We start from the raw sequence: 19,310 nt of genomic DNA, 5'->3' as shown, positions 1-19,310 counted from the left end.
AACTGACAAACAAGTCTCCAGGCACAGTTGTTACTTTTGAGGTGAATCAAACAGAAATACAGTCAATAAAATACAAAGTAATATACAGACACAGTGTGTGTGTGTGTGTGTGTGTGTGTGTGTGTGTGTGTGTGTGTGTGTGTGTGTGTGTGTGTGTGTGTGTGTGTGTGTTGTACAGTAATTCATCCAAACATTTAACACTTGATATATGGGGAGACCAGGTATGTTGTAACATTTTTGACATATAAATCTCAGGAACCAAATAAGATAAACCACCAACTTTTTTTTATCACAAAATAAGTGCATTTGTCTATTGAATACTAACCAAATGTTTATAACATGACAATATTTGAAAAGAAAGTCCAGATAAATTGAAGCAAGTGAAATGTTACATTGTAATGTCCAGTTTCAGATTACATTTTTTGGACATTCCTTCATCAGATAGTACTTTTACTACTTTTATTACTACTTTTATTGCAGTGTGTATATATATATATATATATATATATATATATATATATATATATATACATAATATATACATATATATTAAAGATTAACCGATATATCGGGTTTGCCGATTAATTAGCATCGATAACAGATTTCTGGAACTATCGGTTATCTGCAAAAATCCACAGTGATAGTTTTTTCCTGTTGCGTCCAGTGCTGGAGTGGCTGGGAAAGGTCTGCTATCGTAATACAGTATGAGAGCGGCCTCACATTCCCAGTTGGTCAGAAGTTTACATACACTTTGTTAGTATTTGGTAGCATTGCCTTTAAATTGTTTAACTTTGGTCAAATGTTTTGGGTAGCCTTCCACAAGCTTCTCACAATAGGTTGCTGGAATTTTCCGCCAGACAGAACTGGTGTAACTGAGTCAGGTTTGTAGGCCTTCTTGCTCCCACAAACTTTTTCAGTTCTGCCCACAAATTTTATTTGTACAGATGAATGTGGTTCCTTTAGGTGTTTGGAATTGCTGTCAAGGATGAACCAGACTTGTGGAGTTCCACCAATTTTTTTTTTATGAATTCTTGGCTGATTTCTTTTGATTTTAATACACATTCACATGTATACCTCCTATTCAGTAAACCTCCGATCAGAAGCTAATTGTCTAAAGGCTTGATATAATTTTCTGGAATTTTCCAAGCTGCTTAATGACACAATTAACTTAGTGTATGTAAACTACTGACCCACTGGAATTGTGATTAAGTCAATTAAAAGTGAAACAATCTGTCTGCAAACAATTGTTGGAAAAATGACTCTTGTCATGCACAAAATGTCCTAAATGACTTGCCAAAGCTATAGATTGCAAATATTAAATCTGTGGAGTGGTTAAAAATTAGTTTTAATGACTTCAGCCTAAGTGTATGTAAACTTCTTCTGCTGTATGTATACAGTACACTACAGTACTCGTTAGTTAGTAATTAATTTGTTGACTATATGCTGCATTAGTAGAGAACCGCATTATGTTTGCCGACAAGGCTTAGAGGATGCTAACATTAAAGCTAACCTCAAGCGGATAGAACAATGTGACAAAAATACATGCAGGTCCAACCCAAATGTTTAAATGTCACAATTGTTGCCATCTATTACCATCTATTTGCATTATTTTATATACAGCAGGTCATGTTTATGTATTTGTTAGCCAGCTAAGTTGCATATTTAAAGCTAGTGATGTGAGAAAGCTAATTAATATCTTCATGCATCAGAGAGAAACGTATGAACAAATCAGAAACGCATCTGATTACAATAAAAAAAATTATCCTCGCTATAATACGATGACTTCAGATCAATCACATTATTGCACTAAAAAGGCTAGACACAGTGGCCGACCGATAGTAGATTAGGAGTGTGACGTTCTTGGTAAAAATAAATGAATTGTATGGTTCGCCACCCACGGTTCAGGAAGCATTGGCACCATGGTCACTTCACCTCAAGTTTAATGATGCATCTCTGGAGAACAAGGATTGGTGAAGAAAAAAAGCATCAAACAGATTGCACAGTTTCAACCTCCGCTAATACCCCTGAATGGATCAGTAAACGCTCTGCCTGTGTTTCACATAGGTCAGCTTGATGACATCACAGTTCTGCATGCATTAACTAGCGTGTATCAATAATGCGCTTTGATTAATGGCATTAAGATGCAGTTATAGTAATACATTGATACGTGATTAATCATTTATGCTGACATCACCCAGAAAGATCCGCAGGTGAGCCGAAACTACACACACTCCTTTCCATTTTTAATATGTATCTTTCCATTGAATATGTTGAGATTAATTTGAAATGGACTTCATGTTGATGCATGTAAGGTATTAGTGCAGGAAGCCTATTAAGTTAAAATGTTGATTTAATAATTAGAGAAAATGTTTTTTGTTTGTTCGTTTTTTGTTAAGGGCCCTGATGAAAATTAACCATGGTTTTACTATAGTAATATTGCAGTCACCATGGTTTTCTGAGCAGAAATCATGGTCAGGATACAATTAACCATGATTTTATAACAGTACTATTATAGTTTCTTTATAGTAACCATGATTATTTGACTATATATTGTAACCATGACAGTAACCATGTTTATTTTGTGGTTACTATGATTTTACAACAAATGCCAGGGTTAAACTTAGGTTACTGTTGTAAAACAATGATTGTTATTTAAGGGCAAACCTGTTGAAGTGTTTACCAAATAGATTTGGCAGTACAATTTTTTTCTGAAAAAAGCAAACACTGTACCATACCGAAACCATGACCCTAAAAACGTGATAGAAACCAAACCGTGAGATATTCGAACTGTTACACCCCTAATGTAACAGTTTGAATGTACAAGTATATATACTAAGAGAACCACTGTTCTATTTCAAACAGCATTTTAAGTGTAGTTTGAACTGCAGCATTACACACAGAGCTTAATAGCTGATTGTATTGTGATGCCTGACAAACAGACATGGCCTATCTTGACCCAGACATATCTTGAGTGTAATTTGTGCACACATTTCATAAAAACCACCACTATATTGTAATTTATTTCATTTGATATGCTTGGGTTGGCAAAGAGAGAGACAAAAAGAGAGATTGAACAGCAGCTGACAACAGGAGTGAATTAAATTGGCTATCATATGAAAACAACATAAAATTAGAGATTTCAGAGTAAATATTAAATCTAAATTTTTGAGATACATTGCACTGCAATTAATGTATTCTTCACATCCCTACTTTTTGGAAAATTGAAGCTGCTCAGAGGGGTGAGAGTAGCACTCATAGCACAAAATACAGAATGGCAAATTGTGGAAATTATATATATATATATATATATATATATATATATATATATATATATATATATATATATATATATATATATATATATATATATATATAGTGAAGCTTATTCAGCTTTATCCAAATTTTTATCAATAGCTTTCTATTTTCACTCACTATAAAGAAATGTTACAGTTTATATAATCTCTTTTTAATAAGTTAACTTTTTTTTTTAACAACACATGAGCATGGTCAGTTATATCACCCTGTCAACCATGATGATTTTGGACACGCTGGCAAAACACCTCAGCACTGACACATGCCAATCATGCCAACGGTTTGCCAACTAGACAGTGATCAAAACAAGACCTTTCTGTTTCATTTGCATCAGAACTGACGACACAATCAAAACATTTCTGCAGATGAAATAATTTACTTTAGCACCATAAAAAGTGACTTTGGGGTATACAATTTGCACTGGTATGAGGTTGAAAGGAAAGGGGTCTTATTGACGACGTGCCTGTGCAGTGCATTCACTGGAGCTTGTTCCTGGTTGGAGTAAATAGCAGTTTTACAACTGACCCCGGTCTTATATATGATTTTACTCTGTTACTCAAGTTAGAATAATAAGGCAACTGTCGTACAGTAATTCATCCCAACGTTTAAAATGTATTTTATGATAGTTAGATTCAACAGGTACTTATTCTTATTATTCTTAGAATCTATAAATATAAGCAAAACCATTGCGCACTTCTTTATTCTCAGTCTGACAGTATGAAAGCCAACTCTATGAACATAAAACATGGCAAAAAACAAAACAAAACACCTTAATAGGACAATGTTACGCAGTTTCCTATTTACGAAATATGTCAAATCTCACCCAAGAATCTAAAAACAACGGTTAACAACACAAAATATAATGAAAAATTATTAAATAATAAAAATAGCTTATAAATTGTAATAAAAGCTTTCCCTTACCTCTTTTTATCTCTTTCGGCTGTCATGATGGGCCAATGCAGAAGACTGCTTAAAATGAATTCACTCAACTTTCCCCAAAAGAAAAACTTTAAAACGCGTATCTTCTCACAGAAATGATGATGGTATTTGTTTTATCTCTATTCCGTAACGTCCATTCTAATTTACAGTAATGACTGTGAGCGGTTAGTGCAGTCTCAGAACACTGCCGAGGATTGCACTACCTCTCCAAACTGAGTGACACGCACTAGACGGTACGCTGGTGTGATGGGTAAAGAACTCGTGAGCGCTTCACTGTGTGCCTGCGCGCGTCAAATCTGTGCGCACTGATTGGTGCACTTCACTCATTTCTCGCATACCCTCCAGCGCGCTCTCACATGCAAGCGCCACGAAAAAGGTCATTTTAAGCTGCCGATATAAAACAAACAATAAGAAAACCACGTGAAGTGTGCAAAAAGGAGCCAAATAAGCGAAAGTTTAAAGTCGAATGCCTTAGTGAGATCAGGGCTGAAAATTAATCTTTAAACGTGGACAAGCAAACATTGATCATGGAAAATAACATTGTAGGACAGCTTATTTTCCAGGAGGACTGCTGGATCGCAGTTCCCATTTAAAGGGATAGTGCACCCCAGATGTGTATGACTTTCTTACTTCTGCAAAACACGAAGATTTTTATAAGAATTTGGAGTGGTGGTGGCGTAGTGGACTAAAGCACATAACTGGTTATCAGAAGATTGCTGGTTCGATCCCCACAGCCACCACCATTGTGTCCTTGAGCAAGACACTTAATCCAAGTTGCTCTGGGGGGATTGTCCCTGTAATAAGTGCACTGTAAGTTGCTTTGGATAAAAAGCATCAGCCAAATGCATAAATGTAAGAAAATCTCAGCTCTGTAGGTCATTACAATGCAAGTGAATGGTGACCAGACCTTTCAAGCTCCAAAATCACATAATGGCAGCACAAAAGTAATCAATACAACTGCAGTGGTTTAACCCATATCTTCAGAAGTGATATGATAGGTGTGGGTGAGAAACAGATCAATATTTAAATCATTTTTTATCATAAATCTCCACTTTCACATTTTAAAAGTAAAAGTAGAGATTTATGGTAAAAAAAGGACAGTGGATATTTCACTTCGGAACTGCCCTGAGACGTGTAATAAGCCACATAATTTTATTTTGCATAAATGTTGCCACAGTCACACGATATTTGTTGAATGATAGAAGACACTCACAAACTGAATGTCAGAGCACCCGGCCCCTTGAGAAAAAAAATTCAAAATAAGTTTTGAAGAAATTTAGTAATGTTGTTGGTTTTTTGAATTGATTTCTGAAGTTTGCTACCAAACCTTGCTGTTGAGCAGATAAATTCAATAAAATTCATAATTAATATTTACTCAGATTCCATTTGTATTATTATTATTGGTGGTTTTATAGTTATTATTTTCATTAATAGTTGCATAACAACAACAAAAACAATAATTCAGCAAATAGGAGTAGAAATGTATATATATTATTTAAATATGAAGGCAAATGCAGAATAAATGACATGTACACATTTAATTACAATGGTCTTTTGTTTATATATATATACATATATATGCAACATGAATTATAATTTCTGACTTCATAACTATCCAATCTGTAGAAGTAGCAGGCGTAGAATTAAGTTTAAGAAAAAAAACATCAGTGTTTCTCACTTTGTGCTCATAATTTTGAATAAATACATCACATTCAGTCGGGCGGTCACATACAGTCTAGTCGCACTAATATTTCAACATATCTGAAGCTCAAATCAGATTTGAAATTTCACCTCTGCAGATGGTCTCCTCACAGCAGACATGCAACACTTTGGTCTCTGGTCTGTCATCTGTCGTATGCAGTGAAAAGGTGGGTTCAATCCAGTAAGATATAAAATGACCTTCAAAAACGTAATGAGTAAAAAGTAAAACATTTTCTTCGGAAATGTAATTAAGTAAAAGTACAAGTATTCAGTATAAGTTGCACTCAAGTAAAGTACATATACCAAATAATAATACTTAAGTACAATATCATTTTTACTCAATTACTTTACACCCCTGCTAGTGTGTTTGTGCATACTGAAAGATATATTTACTTCCAACATATCACCAAAGACTGCATTTTTTCATACATCTTGGGTTTTAATAGAATAAACAGAACATTCACATCCTTTAGACGACAGTACATTTGGCACATAGTAAAATGCTTACAATAAGATAATGCTAGTGTATCCAGAAAAGAAATACCTCGGTGCACATAAAGCTTCACCATACAGATACTAAAGTCCAATACCAGATGTAGTATATAATACAGCACTATCATACATATGAAACATTTATGTACTGTAGTTTAATACTGTATGCGCAAATATTCAATATTCAGCCAGAAAAATCTTTGCACTTAGTTTAAGAGGTAATTCTTAGGTTAGTTTATTTACTTTATTTGACTATAAAAGACAGCCCATGGATGATTCCTATATATTAAGTTCATTCCTTTAGAATTCAAAAGGAAACCAAGGGGAAAAATAAAGTTGAAGCACAGAGGAGACATTTGGCATGGTGCGGTGAGACAGGCTGCTGTGGGCGAGAGACAGGAAGATGTCTGCGATAGAAAAGGCTTCAAAGACAATCAGCAACATGACCTAGCTACCAAAATCAACCCACAGACAGATAAAAAAGCAACAAAACAGTGAAACGTTGAACAAGTGTAATAATTAAAAAAAAACTTTAGAGGCAAGGACAGCAATCTAAAATCTAAATCTAACCACTTTTAAAAAGAAAACAACACTTTTTGAAATTGCCATTGAATTGCTGAAGCAAAAGTCATCACATTCCAGAAGGTTTTAATTAGTACGCCTGAAATGTACCCTTTTCTTTTCACTCACCTCCCCTTTAAAGTCTTTCACATTTTACAAAAAAGTATTCATATACAAGCAGTTCACAAAAAGTAAAAACAAGACTGAATAGTTCAAAAGACATATGGAGGTGTGTAACAAGGCTTAACTGTCTGAAATAAGAGAACACAAAAAGACACTGGGAAATTATTGACTTATTGACACAAAGGGAAGCATAGCTACATGTATATTGAATAAATTAAGAGCTCAAACATTAATTTACTACATTCCACAGCTTATGTATTTCAGCACACTATAAATACAAAAGTAGCATAGAGAGATGTAACCAGCAACAGCAAGTGTAGGTGCAAAAGAGTGTGAAAAAGCCTTTGGTGAAGCTCTAACCTATGGCGCACTCACTCTTCACTGTTCGAAACCAGAAAATCAGTCTACACCAGAGGAACTGACAACAAGGACAAAAAAAATAAAAAAATAAAATAATAATAATAATAATGAAAGAATGGGGAAATATTTGTTCAGGGTATTGCACATATAGATATCAAAATGTTTTTCTTTCCATAGACTTATGCTACTCAATAACACATTTTGCAAGACCATGCAACAACTGCCTACTCTATGAAGCTTTCACAGGCTTTGGAGCAAATACTATGTACACGTTACGTTCTGTACAGAAAGACCGGACAGCTATGGGTGCTGGTCTGTCTTCCCACAACTATACTTTCTGATGCATAGTGGTGGGCCACGACACGCATACACACTCGCATACACACGCACACACACATATCGAGCCTTTACACAGGTAAGCGCAAAAGGAAAAGACATTGTAAAACAACATGAAAACAATAAAAATTTTAGAGCTTCAGGAGAGCAAGACCTCCCGCTCTCATTCATGCAAACACATGCACACGGACACATACATGCCATGCACACACCTATTGAGGCCAATGGAACACATCGTAACACAACCTATATACAACAGGTTATCATTCCTAATGGGCCTTCTTAACACTGTCATAGAACATTATATATATATATATATATACACACACACATGTATATATACACTGGTGACCAAAAGTTTGGAATAATGTACATATTTTGCTGTTTCTGAAGGAAATTGGTACTTTAATTCACAAAAGTGGCATACAACTGATCACAAAGTATAGTCAGGACATTACTGATGTAAAAAACAGCACCATCACTATTTGAAATAATAAATTTTTGTTCAAATCTAGACAGGCCCCATTTCCAGCAGCTATCACTCCAACACCTTATCCTTGAGTAATTTTGCTACATTGCTAATTTGGTACTTGAAAATCACTTGCTATCATATCAAACACAGTTGAAAGCTATTTGGTTGTCTTTGTGTTTGTTTTTGAGTTGCCACAGGATGCAATAGCTTTTGAGCTTTTGTGGGATCAGCTGGACTGTAAGTTGTGTGAAAAGTGCCCGACAAGACATCTAAGTGCCCACATCTATGGCAAGTGCTACAGGAAGCATGGGGTGAAATTTCACCTGAGTATCTGGACAAACTGACAGCTAGAATGCCAAGAATCTGCAAAGCTGTCATTGCTGCACATGGAGGATTGTTTTTATGAGAACTCTTTGGAGTTCTGAAATGTTTTTTTTTTTTTTTCAAATTGTAATAGTGATTTTTCCACATTATTAATGTCCTCACTATTCATTGTGATCAGTTGAATGCCACTTTGGTGAATAAAAGTACCAATTTCTTTCCATAAGAGCAAAATCTGTACATTATTCCAAAAGTTTGGCCACCAGTATATATATATATATATATATATATATATATATATATATATATATATATATATATACTACAAAGTTCATTTTTTTATGTCTTTCTATATATATATTTATAAAATTGCTCCCAAAATGTCACCTGAATACACAAAAAGGCATTTGACTGCACAGCACAACATGTTTCATTCATTGTCACGTATGCAGGGTATATTCTTCCTCAAGGGCACAACCGCTTCCATCAGGGACTATGGAGACCTGACTGGTGTCCAAATGGTAGTACAATCATTGGTATTGTCAATTTGGTTTAAGGTAGTGTGTTCCGACCCTTCATTCTGGGCTCTGGAGGACATTCTTTTCTGATTAGTTTTCAAACTAGTAGCTTTTTGAAACATTACAGTGACATTACTGTAGAGGCCGGGTACTCTATGATGTCCACTGTCATGAGAATATGCAGTACAAATGTTTCTCTTTTGGAGATACAGAGAAGAATATAAGAATGAAAACAGCAGTAAAGGAGAACTGAATTCCGGACATAGGGACTGGCTCTTCTGCTCGGAGCCCAGCCTGTGGTCTTCAGCACATCTGTGGAGAGTGTATTAATATATTGCGTGGCGATGTGGGTATGTTTACTGTGTGTTTTTATTTGAACTGATAGGTGCCAGGGCTTTAAGATGAAGCCTCCTCTCCAAAGTAAGAGAAACCCTTAAATTCATCCTGGTTGATTTGTTTTATGATGGCCTCCTCCACTGGTGTAAGCACAGGGTCCTCTCGAGTGAAGTCTTGGTCAAAGTTATTCACATCACGCTTGGTTTTCTACAATGAGAGAGAGAGACAAACAGAAAAACTTATTTGTATAAGGTGTTCTTGAGGGCAACCTCTACAAAATAATAATAAAAAACAGGTTAGACCTGCATGGCCTTTTCAGGTTTTCTCTCATGTGCTGTTATAAGAAACAGGGAAGATTTTCAGTGAAAGGAATAGTTCAACAAAATATGAAAATTCTGTCAATTATGTTACTTATGATGTTGTTCCAAACACGGTTGACTTCTATCTTCCGTGGATCACAAAAAGAGGAATTTTTAAGAATGTTCTGGTTGCTATTTTCCATGCAATTACAATGAATGGGGTCCATTCAATTAATGTCAAGCTTCATAAAGGAGGCTTCAAAGACGTGCGATAGCTTTGCGTGAGAAACAGACTGAATTTTAAGTCTTTATTCACTCAAAATCTTGAAAACTGCCCTAGTTTTCCTTTGGTATGGTTATGGGAGGAGCCGTTTGGGAACAAATTGTTGTTTTCAATTAATCACTTGATCTTGTTAAAAACAAAAATACAGTCTGAATGATTTGTTCATAAAACAGACATTGATATTGTACTTCTGTTCAGTAAGGAGATCTGGGGCGGATGTCAAAAGTTTCAGTGAATAATGACTTAAATTTCAGTCTATTTGTCACCCAAAGCTGGTGTGTACAACTTTTATGGTCTTTTGCATCTTAATTGAAGTTCGAAAGTCCCAAATAATTGTAATTGCATGGTAAAAAGCGACAAGCACATTCTTTAAAATTTCTCATTTTGTTTTCCATGGAAGAAAAAAGTAATTTGGAACAACATTACGGTGAGTAAATGATGACAAAAAGTGCATATTTAAATGTAAAAAGTTGGTTGGTAAGTGTTGAATGAACATCAGCTCGAAGTTACTCAGAGGGCAATAGATCAAGTAGCGGCCACCTTTCCCCTTAAACATTCTGTGACCTCTAAATCGCAAGCACAACCACTTGTACACACACACACACACACACACACACACACACACACACACAGCCCATCCCCCCGCCATGGGAAAGCAGAAGTCGAGAAGTGCCGTTGTGGCATCCGACTTTCAGTTTAGACCACAAACGCTAAAAAGACAGAGGAACAAGAGAGATAAAGTCAATGTGTGCATGCTGTATTGGTGTGTTGGAGACAAAATATGTATGAATTGAGCAGTTGTCACATGTGTAATCATAGTGAGTACTTTTTGATTGTGTGTGTTAGTTTCTATGTGTGAGAACGCAGGAACGCTTACGATGCGAGGTTTAAAGGGTGGTTTGATCTTCCTCTGCTCCAGCAGGACCCAGTCAATCTCTCTGAAGAAGGGGTGGACTTTGATGGCTTCCTCCAGCCCCTGGGTCACCACACACCCCAGACGCTTATTAGGGCTCTTTGTCATAAACTGAAGAAAAAGAAAAGATTCCATGTAATGTATCACGTGATTTAGAAAAAAGGGGCTGTGAGGGATAAGTAAAGGGCTATGAACAATCAAGGTGCTGTAAGCAATTTGTTTGGAATACAACACATTAAAATGTCCATTTTTGACATACTGTATATACTGAAATAAGTTTCCTGAATAATGGTGTGAAGTTGGAAGTTAGCAAATTGACTGACTGTAACCTCTTACAACACCTTAAAAGGAATATTCCAGATTCAATACAAGACTTGCCTCTCCTTTTCTTAGAAAAAAGCTAAATCTATGTACCACTGAAGCACTTACAATGGAAGTCAATGGGGCCAATCTGTAAATGTCAAAATACTTGCCGTTTTTTGCAAGCAATATGCGTGTTAACATGATTTTACCTTTTCTGTGCAAAATTATTGCCAATTTTACAACTTCGTTACCATGATGTAATGTCAACAAACCCTAAAACCCCAAAATGACTTTAAAAACATTGATATAAACAACTTTACATCCATACATTTTAACAGAAGAATGAATGTAAATACTTCACATTTCTGCCTTTAAACCCTCCAATATTTTCACTGTAACTTAGATTTTTTCCTTTTGTAAAGTAAAGGAGGTTTGAGTTGAAATGTATTAATTTTTTTGGGTTAATCATCTTTATGCAACAAATAGAGAGCTTAACTTGTATTGAACACAAAACATACTTTAAATATGCCAATTTGTGTCCATAAAATTAGTGTATTTGTAAGTCGGGGGTAAAAGTACCAGAACACAGGGATGGAAGGAGGATGAATGAGGAAAACAGAGAAAGGGGAGGTAATCAACAGAGGAAGGTTGAAGAGGACAAAGGGAAAGTGAAGCAGGGCGTGTGACCGTACACCGCCCAATGCAGCACTGCAGGATGAGAGAAGATTACGAACAGGGAAAGAATAAGAAATGAAAAAATGGGTCAACCACAAACCACATTGACAAACAAAATAAATCATGTCAAGAAAAAAAATGGGCCAATTACAGCTTTCAGAATGCTGACTGATTCTTTGCTGAGCCACACAGGATAAAGAACGTCATCATGGAGAATGGACTCAAACAGGTCGTCTTCGTTGTCAGCTTCAAATGGAGGTTGACCAGCCATCATCTCATACATGAGCACGCCCAAAGCCCACCAATCCACTGATGGCCCGTACTCCAACTCCTGCAGGATCTGAAAGAGAAAGAGATAAAGATGCTGTGTAAAGATGATGTGAAAAACCACTGGTACTGGTTTTCTCCATTTTGGTTTGCTAGGCTGAATGTTTGACATTTACATTTACGCATTTACACTTCAATCACTTGATTTTCCTGAGATTAAAACTCATGAGTTGGGCTACATGAGCATACAGTAGCTCAACTGTAATGGCCTGCAAAAGGGAGTCCTACATATTTTGTCAACATTAAGTTATGACCAAAATGCGGCCTCTTAGACCATGATAGACGATGATAGACTGTGATAGACGGGTCTGGCTTAAATATGCTCAGATTCAGAAAAAAAAGTAAGAGACTATTTTATAATCCACATTTGGCTGGGCAATCAAAAAACTCATTACTGTGTTTTGTCTTCGTAGGGCAGTGTAATGGAGTTGTACCTCAGGCGCGATGTAGTCAGGGGTCCCACAGAAGGTGGTGGTCGTGATACCGTTCAGAATGCCCTCCTTGCACATTCCAAAGTCGGCCAGTTTACAGTGGCCTTCAGCATCCAACAGAATGTTATCCAGCTTCAGGTCTCTGATGTGACAAGGAATTTAAAATGAGACATAATTAGACCATAAATGTTTTTATTTTTTTATACCTGGCTTAAATTTTCTAATAAATTGTTGAGCCCTTTAAAGCAGTGTTGAGAAGGGCTCAGCATGCTTGTGAGACAGTAAGCCAGAGGTTGGCAACCTATGGCACACGTGCTGGCATTGGCAGGTGGAGGGGAAATCACTGGCACGCCAGCAACGGCGAGAGAGTGGACTATTTTATTCATATGAAATTCCGCACATGCATTCCAATCTACATCTTGATGTAATCCTTTCCTCATGTTCACACAGCGTGTTTTCATGTGCTGAATGGGAGGCTAAACAAAAAGATAAAATGTGACGAGACTGCAGTATACCCAACAGACTCGTACAGCGGTGCAAGCCATTCACGCACCACGAGCCAGCAGCGCTTCACATTTGGTTAAGGATTTATTTCGGTCAGGCTGCGCAGATGACTACATTTCGTGATTCATTTGTTTCTTTTTGCTTTCAGAACAACATGTGATGTAATAAGGAAACACAACTATTAATTCTTGAGATTCTGCATACAGGTACACCCTCCTTAAACCAGTCACTCTCAAAATTACATTAAACGATTAAAAGAGAAAACATAAACCCACATCATGGGGTTCAAAAATCTATTCAAAATATAAATTTAACCTGGACATAAAGTTTTAGGATTTTGCAGGTGTGAATAACCAAAAAAAATAAAATCCTTCAGGTGCATTTTCTTTGGTTTTACTCAAATGTTTCACTCAAACTGTTATGCTGACAATATCATTTGTAATGAAAAATGAAAGATAATAATAGAAAAATGCTAAATAGAAATATTTTCACAAGTGGACTCAAACTTCAGAAAATCACATACATTTGCATGTGGTGTCACCACAGCCATTGATCAGGAAAATAAAAAACGGCACTCCATGTCAAAAAGGTTGCCGACCCCTGCAGTAAACTGACAGATAATCTAAGGAACCTTGAGGGCCTGAAAGTGCTATAGACATTTACAACAAACACATGGCACTTGACCTGCTTATTACTCCATTCCTGAGATGGCTGCATGTTAGTCTTCATTTCAGAAGTATTCAACATGGTGTACCACAACCTTTAAAGACGGCTTTCAAAGGTATGAAAAACATCTTCACATGAGCAAAATCACAGAGCTTAGGGTGCCTTATAACAGTATTAAGACCTATAAGTCGAGCATAAGGTAAACAACAGCAACAAGGGGCTGTATGCTGGATATTTCCATTGCTGTGCCAATACAGGGGCCTTACCCAACAGGCCACCTACGATGGTAGATTTCATCTGTGTGTCCCCACATCACTTCCCTCACCACCCTAAAATCTTTCAATGGGTGAATGTCAAGAACATGTATGGGTTATGTTTTCAATCCAAAATATAAAAGGAAAGATTAAGAAATTATGGGTCCTATTTTAAGAGCACTAGCGCTAAGTGCAGCGCTATGACGCTATAAGTCCTACACGCAAAGTCAATGGGCATGGCCGTGAAGTTTTAGTATTTTCGTACAAGCATGCGCGAAGTCAAGGCATAAGTTGGTTTGGCGAAAGTGTGCACAAAACGCTAATGCGCTGGGTCAAGTGCAATTTAATTCTGCGGTTCTTCTCCGGTTATTCCACCATCTGTGTCCTATTATACAGTCAACATTCCTTTAAGCACCAGTGATATAAACAAAGACTGCACATTCATAAGAAGCTTGTAAGATTGCAACACACTTCACTTCTACTGGTCGATTTTGATTTAGAAACATTTAATTTAATTTATGAAAACAAAAATATTTCCAAAATTATTCATTTTTAAATGTTACCTATTGTGACCTATGAGATTCACCCCCCTACTCCCAATCTATAATAGCCACATAATATAAGCACATATTTAAAAGTCTTACCTTTGTTCAAAATCTGTACTTAAGAACATGGGGATGGGTTAACAATTGTGCTTAGAGCTATAGAAGACTCTATAGAAGACTATAGAAATAGCTGAACACCTCACTAAGAGCACACGATAATATCAGAATTGCATACTTGCTCCATTTGCCCCAGAGCAGATAGGCTGTTTTACAGAGATTTATAATGCCATTATAAAGGTTAAAGGATGAGACCTCATTGCGTGTCAGTTAGGATACAGACAGTGGAATCTGGCAGAGGACATTTATTTGCAAAGGACATTTTAAAAACAAATGTGAAGACTTGTAATGTAAAACAAAGAAACATTATTGTGTAAAATAAATAATTAAACATAATTATTTAAGTACAAAATATAAAATGAGAAAAATAAAAACATTTTCATAAGTGGACTCTTTGAACCCCATTGTTTGTATAGTTATTTGTATATATCTCATAACAAACAGGTATGTGCAGGACACCAGTGTATGCCTCTGGATGTGCACACTGTATGTGTGTTTGTGTGTTACACACACCTGGACAAACTGGCTGGGACCTGAACGCAACCAGGAATGTTCAGAGGAGCTAATCTGATCGTTATGCCTGATAAACCCTGTTTTCTCAGTGTGTCAAAACAAAATAAAGATAAGAAATGAAAAAGAAAAAAAGTTGAGAAAAGGCCCAACTGAGCCTGGTGACCGCATGCTCAGGTCAATCTCTCGAGGAAACTGCTTCACATGTGCTCTTGGAACATCAGTCCACAAAGACACTGACACTCCAGCAAGGGTATAAAGTACTTGAGTAAGTGCTATACTTAAAAGATCACTCTCATGTTGTTCTAAACCCACATTACTTTCTTCCATGGAACACAAAAGGAGAAACTTGAAAGAATGCACTGCTCTTGTCCATGCAATTACAAAAATATTATATTTAAAAATGTTTGGAAAATGTACAACAAAATTATCCATTTATTTCATTTGTCATTGTTTTACATACCAAAAATTGAAATGGTTATCAGACAGAACAGCTTGGACATTCTGCTACAAAAGATAACTCACATGGGTTTAGAATGACATGAGGGTGAATAAATGATGACATATTTTCTCCCCAAATTGGCATGTCCAATTCCCAATGCGCTCTAAGTCCTCGTGGTGGCATAGTGATCGCCTCAATTCGGGTTGCGGAGGATCAATCTCAGTTGCTTCCGTGTCTGAGAATGTCAATCCGTGCATGTTATCACGTGGCTTGTTGAGTGCGTTACCGCAGAGACCTAGCGCGTGTGGAGGCTTCACGCTATTCTCTGCGGCATCCACACACAACTCACCACGTGCCGCACCGAGAGCGAGAACCACATTATAGCGACCACGAGGAGGTTAACCCAACAAGACTCTTCCCTTACTAGCAACCGGACCAATTCGTTGCTTAGGAGACTTGACTGGAGTCACTTGGCACACCTTGGATTCAAACTTGCGACTTCAAGTGGGGTAGTCAACATCTTAACTTGCTGAGCTACCTAGGACCCTTGATAACAGATTTTTTATTTCTGGGTGGACTATCCCTTTAAGTATTATTTTATTAAATGATTTGGGAGTTCATCGCTTGTTAGATTTTGAGGTAAATTGATCTAATATTAAATCATTTTAAAAAAATTGTAAATGTATGTAGCTAATGAGAATCCCTGGAATGATGAGACAAAATACTTATTTATTTTATTCACAAAAAAATATTTTTTCCATCTTGATACACTTTGTAACCAGAAAATAAGCACATTTTAATTAATATGTGCCTTTAGTCCTACTGTACCCTACTAATGAAAATGAATACAGGTTCTCTTAATTCCAATTCCAAAGAAAAACAAAATCACACCTTTTACTCCACAGTTATGCTCGAATGACAGACAGACAGACAGACAGATAGACAGATATATATATATATAGATAGATAGATAGATAGATAGATAGATAGATAGATAGATAGATAGATAGATAGATAGATAGATAGATAGATAGATAGATAGATAGATAGATAGATAGATAGATAGATAGATAGATAGGATGCAATGAATGTGAATAGTGACAATGGCCAGCATTCTGACTAATATGTCCTTTTGGGTTCCATGGAAGATTTGGATCAAACGATGACAAAATATTCCTTTTCTGGGTGAACTATCCCTTTAAGTATAATTTCTCTGTACTTTTTACCCCCTGTGTTCTAGTATAATCTTAAAAAATGCATCTGGGTAGGCTGCACTGAAAGGGGACACTAAACTCTCTTCATATGAATTGAAGTGTGACTGGTGGTCTCTCTGTGATCTGTGCCTTGAGTGTGTGAGTTAATGAGCCATAAAGGAGTCTTATATCACAGTACCATACACCTGAGAAGCTCTGGCTTGTGTAGAGTCTATAAAGAATGACTCATTGTTTTCCAAAGCCTCCCTGATGTGCCTACACCTTTGACAGAAGCAGATGACACACGGTGCAGCATGGCCTCCATCCTGAGGTTTAATCATCTGAGCAACGCTGGCCGATCAGCTCCTGTCATGCTCTATCTACTTAAAGATATCATCTTTAATGAGGGAGGCAGAGCAAAAGGGTAAGAGGAGAGTGAGATCATCGTAACTTCTGATCATGAAAGGGAAATGTGTGAGATTTTTGTCTGCGAGATTGTGCCAGCCAATGGACGCTGCGCCATGCATTCAAGTTCTCTGCTACACACAACTTCTCGGTTGTGTGTAGGTTACACGGTGTGTGTGTGTGATCCCATTTATACCTAGTATTAACATCCATCTTGGGCGATTTGATCACAAGTGGTCAGCACTACAGGTGCAAACAGGGTACTGAAGGTTTTGTGATTGGATCATTCGAAACGCATTTGGAGGTAGTCAGAAATGCATGTGACCAAATCACATTTGTATTGTTAACACTAATCATTCCTAATGTGTCCTGGACACAAGCATTCCTACTCACCTGTCAACCATCCAGTGTTCTAAAAATAGTGTTTTTAAAAGAACTCAGCCATGCAATCAGATAATAAATGGAAAAGCCAATACACAGTCATACTAAAGACTTCACGGACCATCTTCAGAATGCCTGATATCAACATGCAATGACATTTACTACAGATACTTCACTAAAATAAATGAGAATCCCAATTAAAACTTACCTTTTAGGTGAAAATAAAATCCAAGTTTATTTGGGAGAAACATGTTGACAGACATCAACAGATATTAAAACACTGACGTAGTGAGCAATATATGTAACACAAAAACACTTGGATTTTAATACCAGGTGTAAACAAGGCCAGAGTGTTTATATGTCTTTTATATTGAGCTATACAGAAGTCAGGGTGTGGTTTGCTACTAAACCTCTCCTACTATCTGCACACACATGGCAGGTGTGTATTTATTTAAACACTTTTGCAGACAAGGATTCACTCTGCTCTTGTAAAACCGTCTATCAAAATGTATCATGAGAAAAGGCTATTGTGTTTTTATAATACTTGCAGACATGTATTATAAAAAAGTAATGTGACTAAAGACTCCATGAATTTGTATTGTAAGGAAGTTTGAGTTCCCAAGACACTTAAGATACAACAGAAAAAACAAGTGGAAAAAAGAAGGCAGAAAAGGAGGAAAGAAACAGATGAAAAACAAGGGCACTTGTATGTGCCACAAATGGGGGTAACTCCTCTTATATCACTGATCATATGTCAGTTCAAACCGTATTCTTTTCTCTCCCTTCCTTTCACTAACTCACCCCTCTGTGATTTTGAAAGCATATAAAGTGAAATGTTTTGTTGATGGTTCAATAAAGCTTGCTTGGACAAATATAGCACAAGGGGGGCTGAACAGGCATGGTCTTTGATGGTTGATTGGCAAAAAATGTCAACATTTCTTTGCTGGCATCAGTCAAGCAAAGATCTTTTTCAGAGGCACTGTTCCGATGAGGGCGGGGGTGGGCCCAGGTTTATGTAACTGTTCTATTTTTGATAGCAACCAAGAAAGGTAAAAGTATTTTAGTGTGATATGTACTTGACATTACAACGGCCCATCAAACTGGACAACAGCTACTCTTAACCCGGGAGCTGTCATCCAATGCACAGGAAAGGTTGAATGAAAGTTGACTGTGGGACGTCCTTAACAATGGCAGCTACTTCTCAAGGTCACACAAATGCTTCAGTGTTTCACTTGAAACATTATGGCCCTTCAACTGAGGCCACTGAAACAAATCTGATAGCAAACCAACAGGCGATTACACTCTGGGCTCTATTTTCGTGACCGTGCTAGGTGCAGCACAACACGTGCACAACATCTCATCTATTTTATTGTATTTTTTTTTTTTTTTGAGAGCACAGTTTAAAAAAAGGGCAAATTTCATGCAAGTGCAAAGCACAAGTGGGCGTGGGTTGGAGTGTGTTGCACACTATCAGTGGGGGTATGACTGTAAACTGTGGGTGTGTTATATGTTAATGAAGTGGTGCAAAGCACAAGGAAAAAGAAATTGTGCTTAGACGTTTTAGAAGCACCTCTATTCTCAGGGCAAAGTC

General features: G+C 36.8%; 2 protein-coding genes across 6 annotated transcripts in view; both read right to left on the bottom strand.

The window, feature by feature from the left end:
* Window positions 1–4,595, bottom strand: part of epas1a (endothelial PAS domain protein 1a) — a 31,911-nt gene extending 27,316 nt beyond the window's left edge. For 2 of the 4 annotated variants that reach the window (XM_052102502.1, XM_052102503.1), the window contains exon 1: window positions 4,234–4,595. In XM_052102502.1, the coding sequence (XP_051958462.1) occupies window positions 4,234–4,259 (26 nt within the window). In that variant the 5' untranslated portion in view covers window positions 4,260–4,595. The remainder of the gene's footprint in view (window positions 1–4,233) is intronic. The other 2 variants (XM_052102504.1, XM_052102505.1) reach the window with 1 other exon arrangement.
* Window positions 4,596–8,905: 4,310 nt separating this feature from the next.
* The window catches only part of prkcea (protein kinase C, epsilon a), a 91,964-nt gene continuing 81,559 nt past the window's right edge, over window positions 8,906–19,310 (bottom strand). For both annotated transcript variants that reach the window (XM_052103162.1, XM_052103163.1), the window contains exons 12-15: window positions 12,706–12,844; window positions 12,096–12,284; window positions 10,931–11,077; window positions 8,906–9,678 (exon numbers count right to left, since the gene is read on the bottom strand). In XM_052103162.1, the coding sequence (XP_051959122.1) occupies window positions 9,532–9,678; window positions 10,931–11,077; window positions 12,096–12,284; window positions 12,706–12,844 (622 nt within the window). In that variant the 3' untranslated portion in view covers window positions 8,906–9,531. The remainder of the gene's footprint in view (window positions 9,679–10,930; window positions 11,078–12,095; window positions 12,285–12,705; window positions 12,845–19,310) is intronic.

The sequence above is a fragment of the Xyrauchen texanus genome, chromosome 33 (assembly GCF_025860055.1).
Source record: "Xyrauchen texanus isolate HMW12.3.18 chromosome 33, RBS_HiC_50CHRs, whole genome shotgun sequence".
NCBI classification, from domain to species: Eukaryota; Metazoa; Chordata; class Actinopteri; order Cypriniformes; family Catostomidae; genus Xyrauchen; species Xyrauchen texanus.
This window is presented reverse-complemented; position numbering and strand designations above follow the sequence as displayed.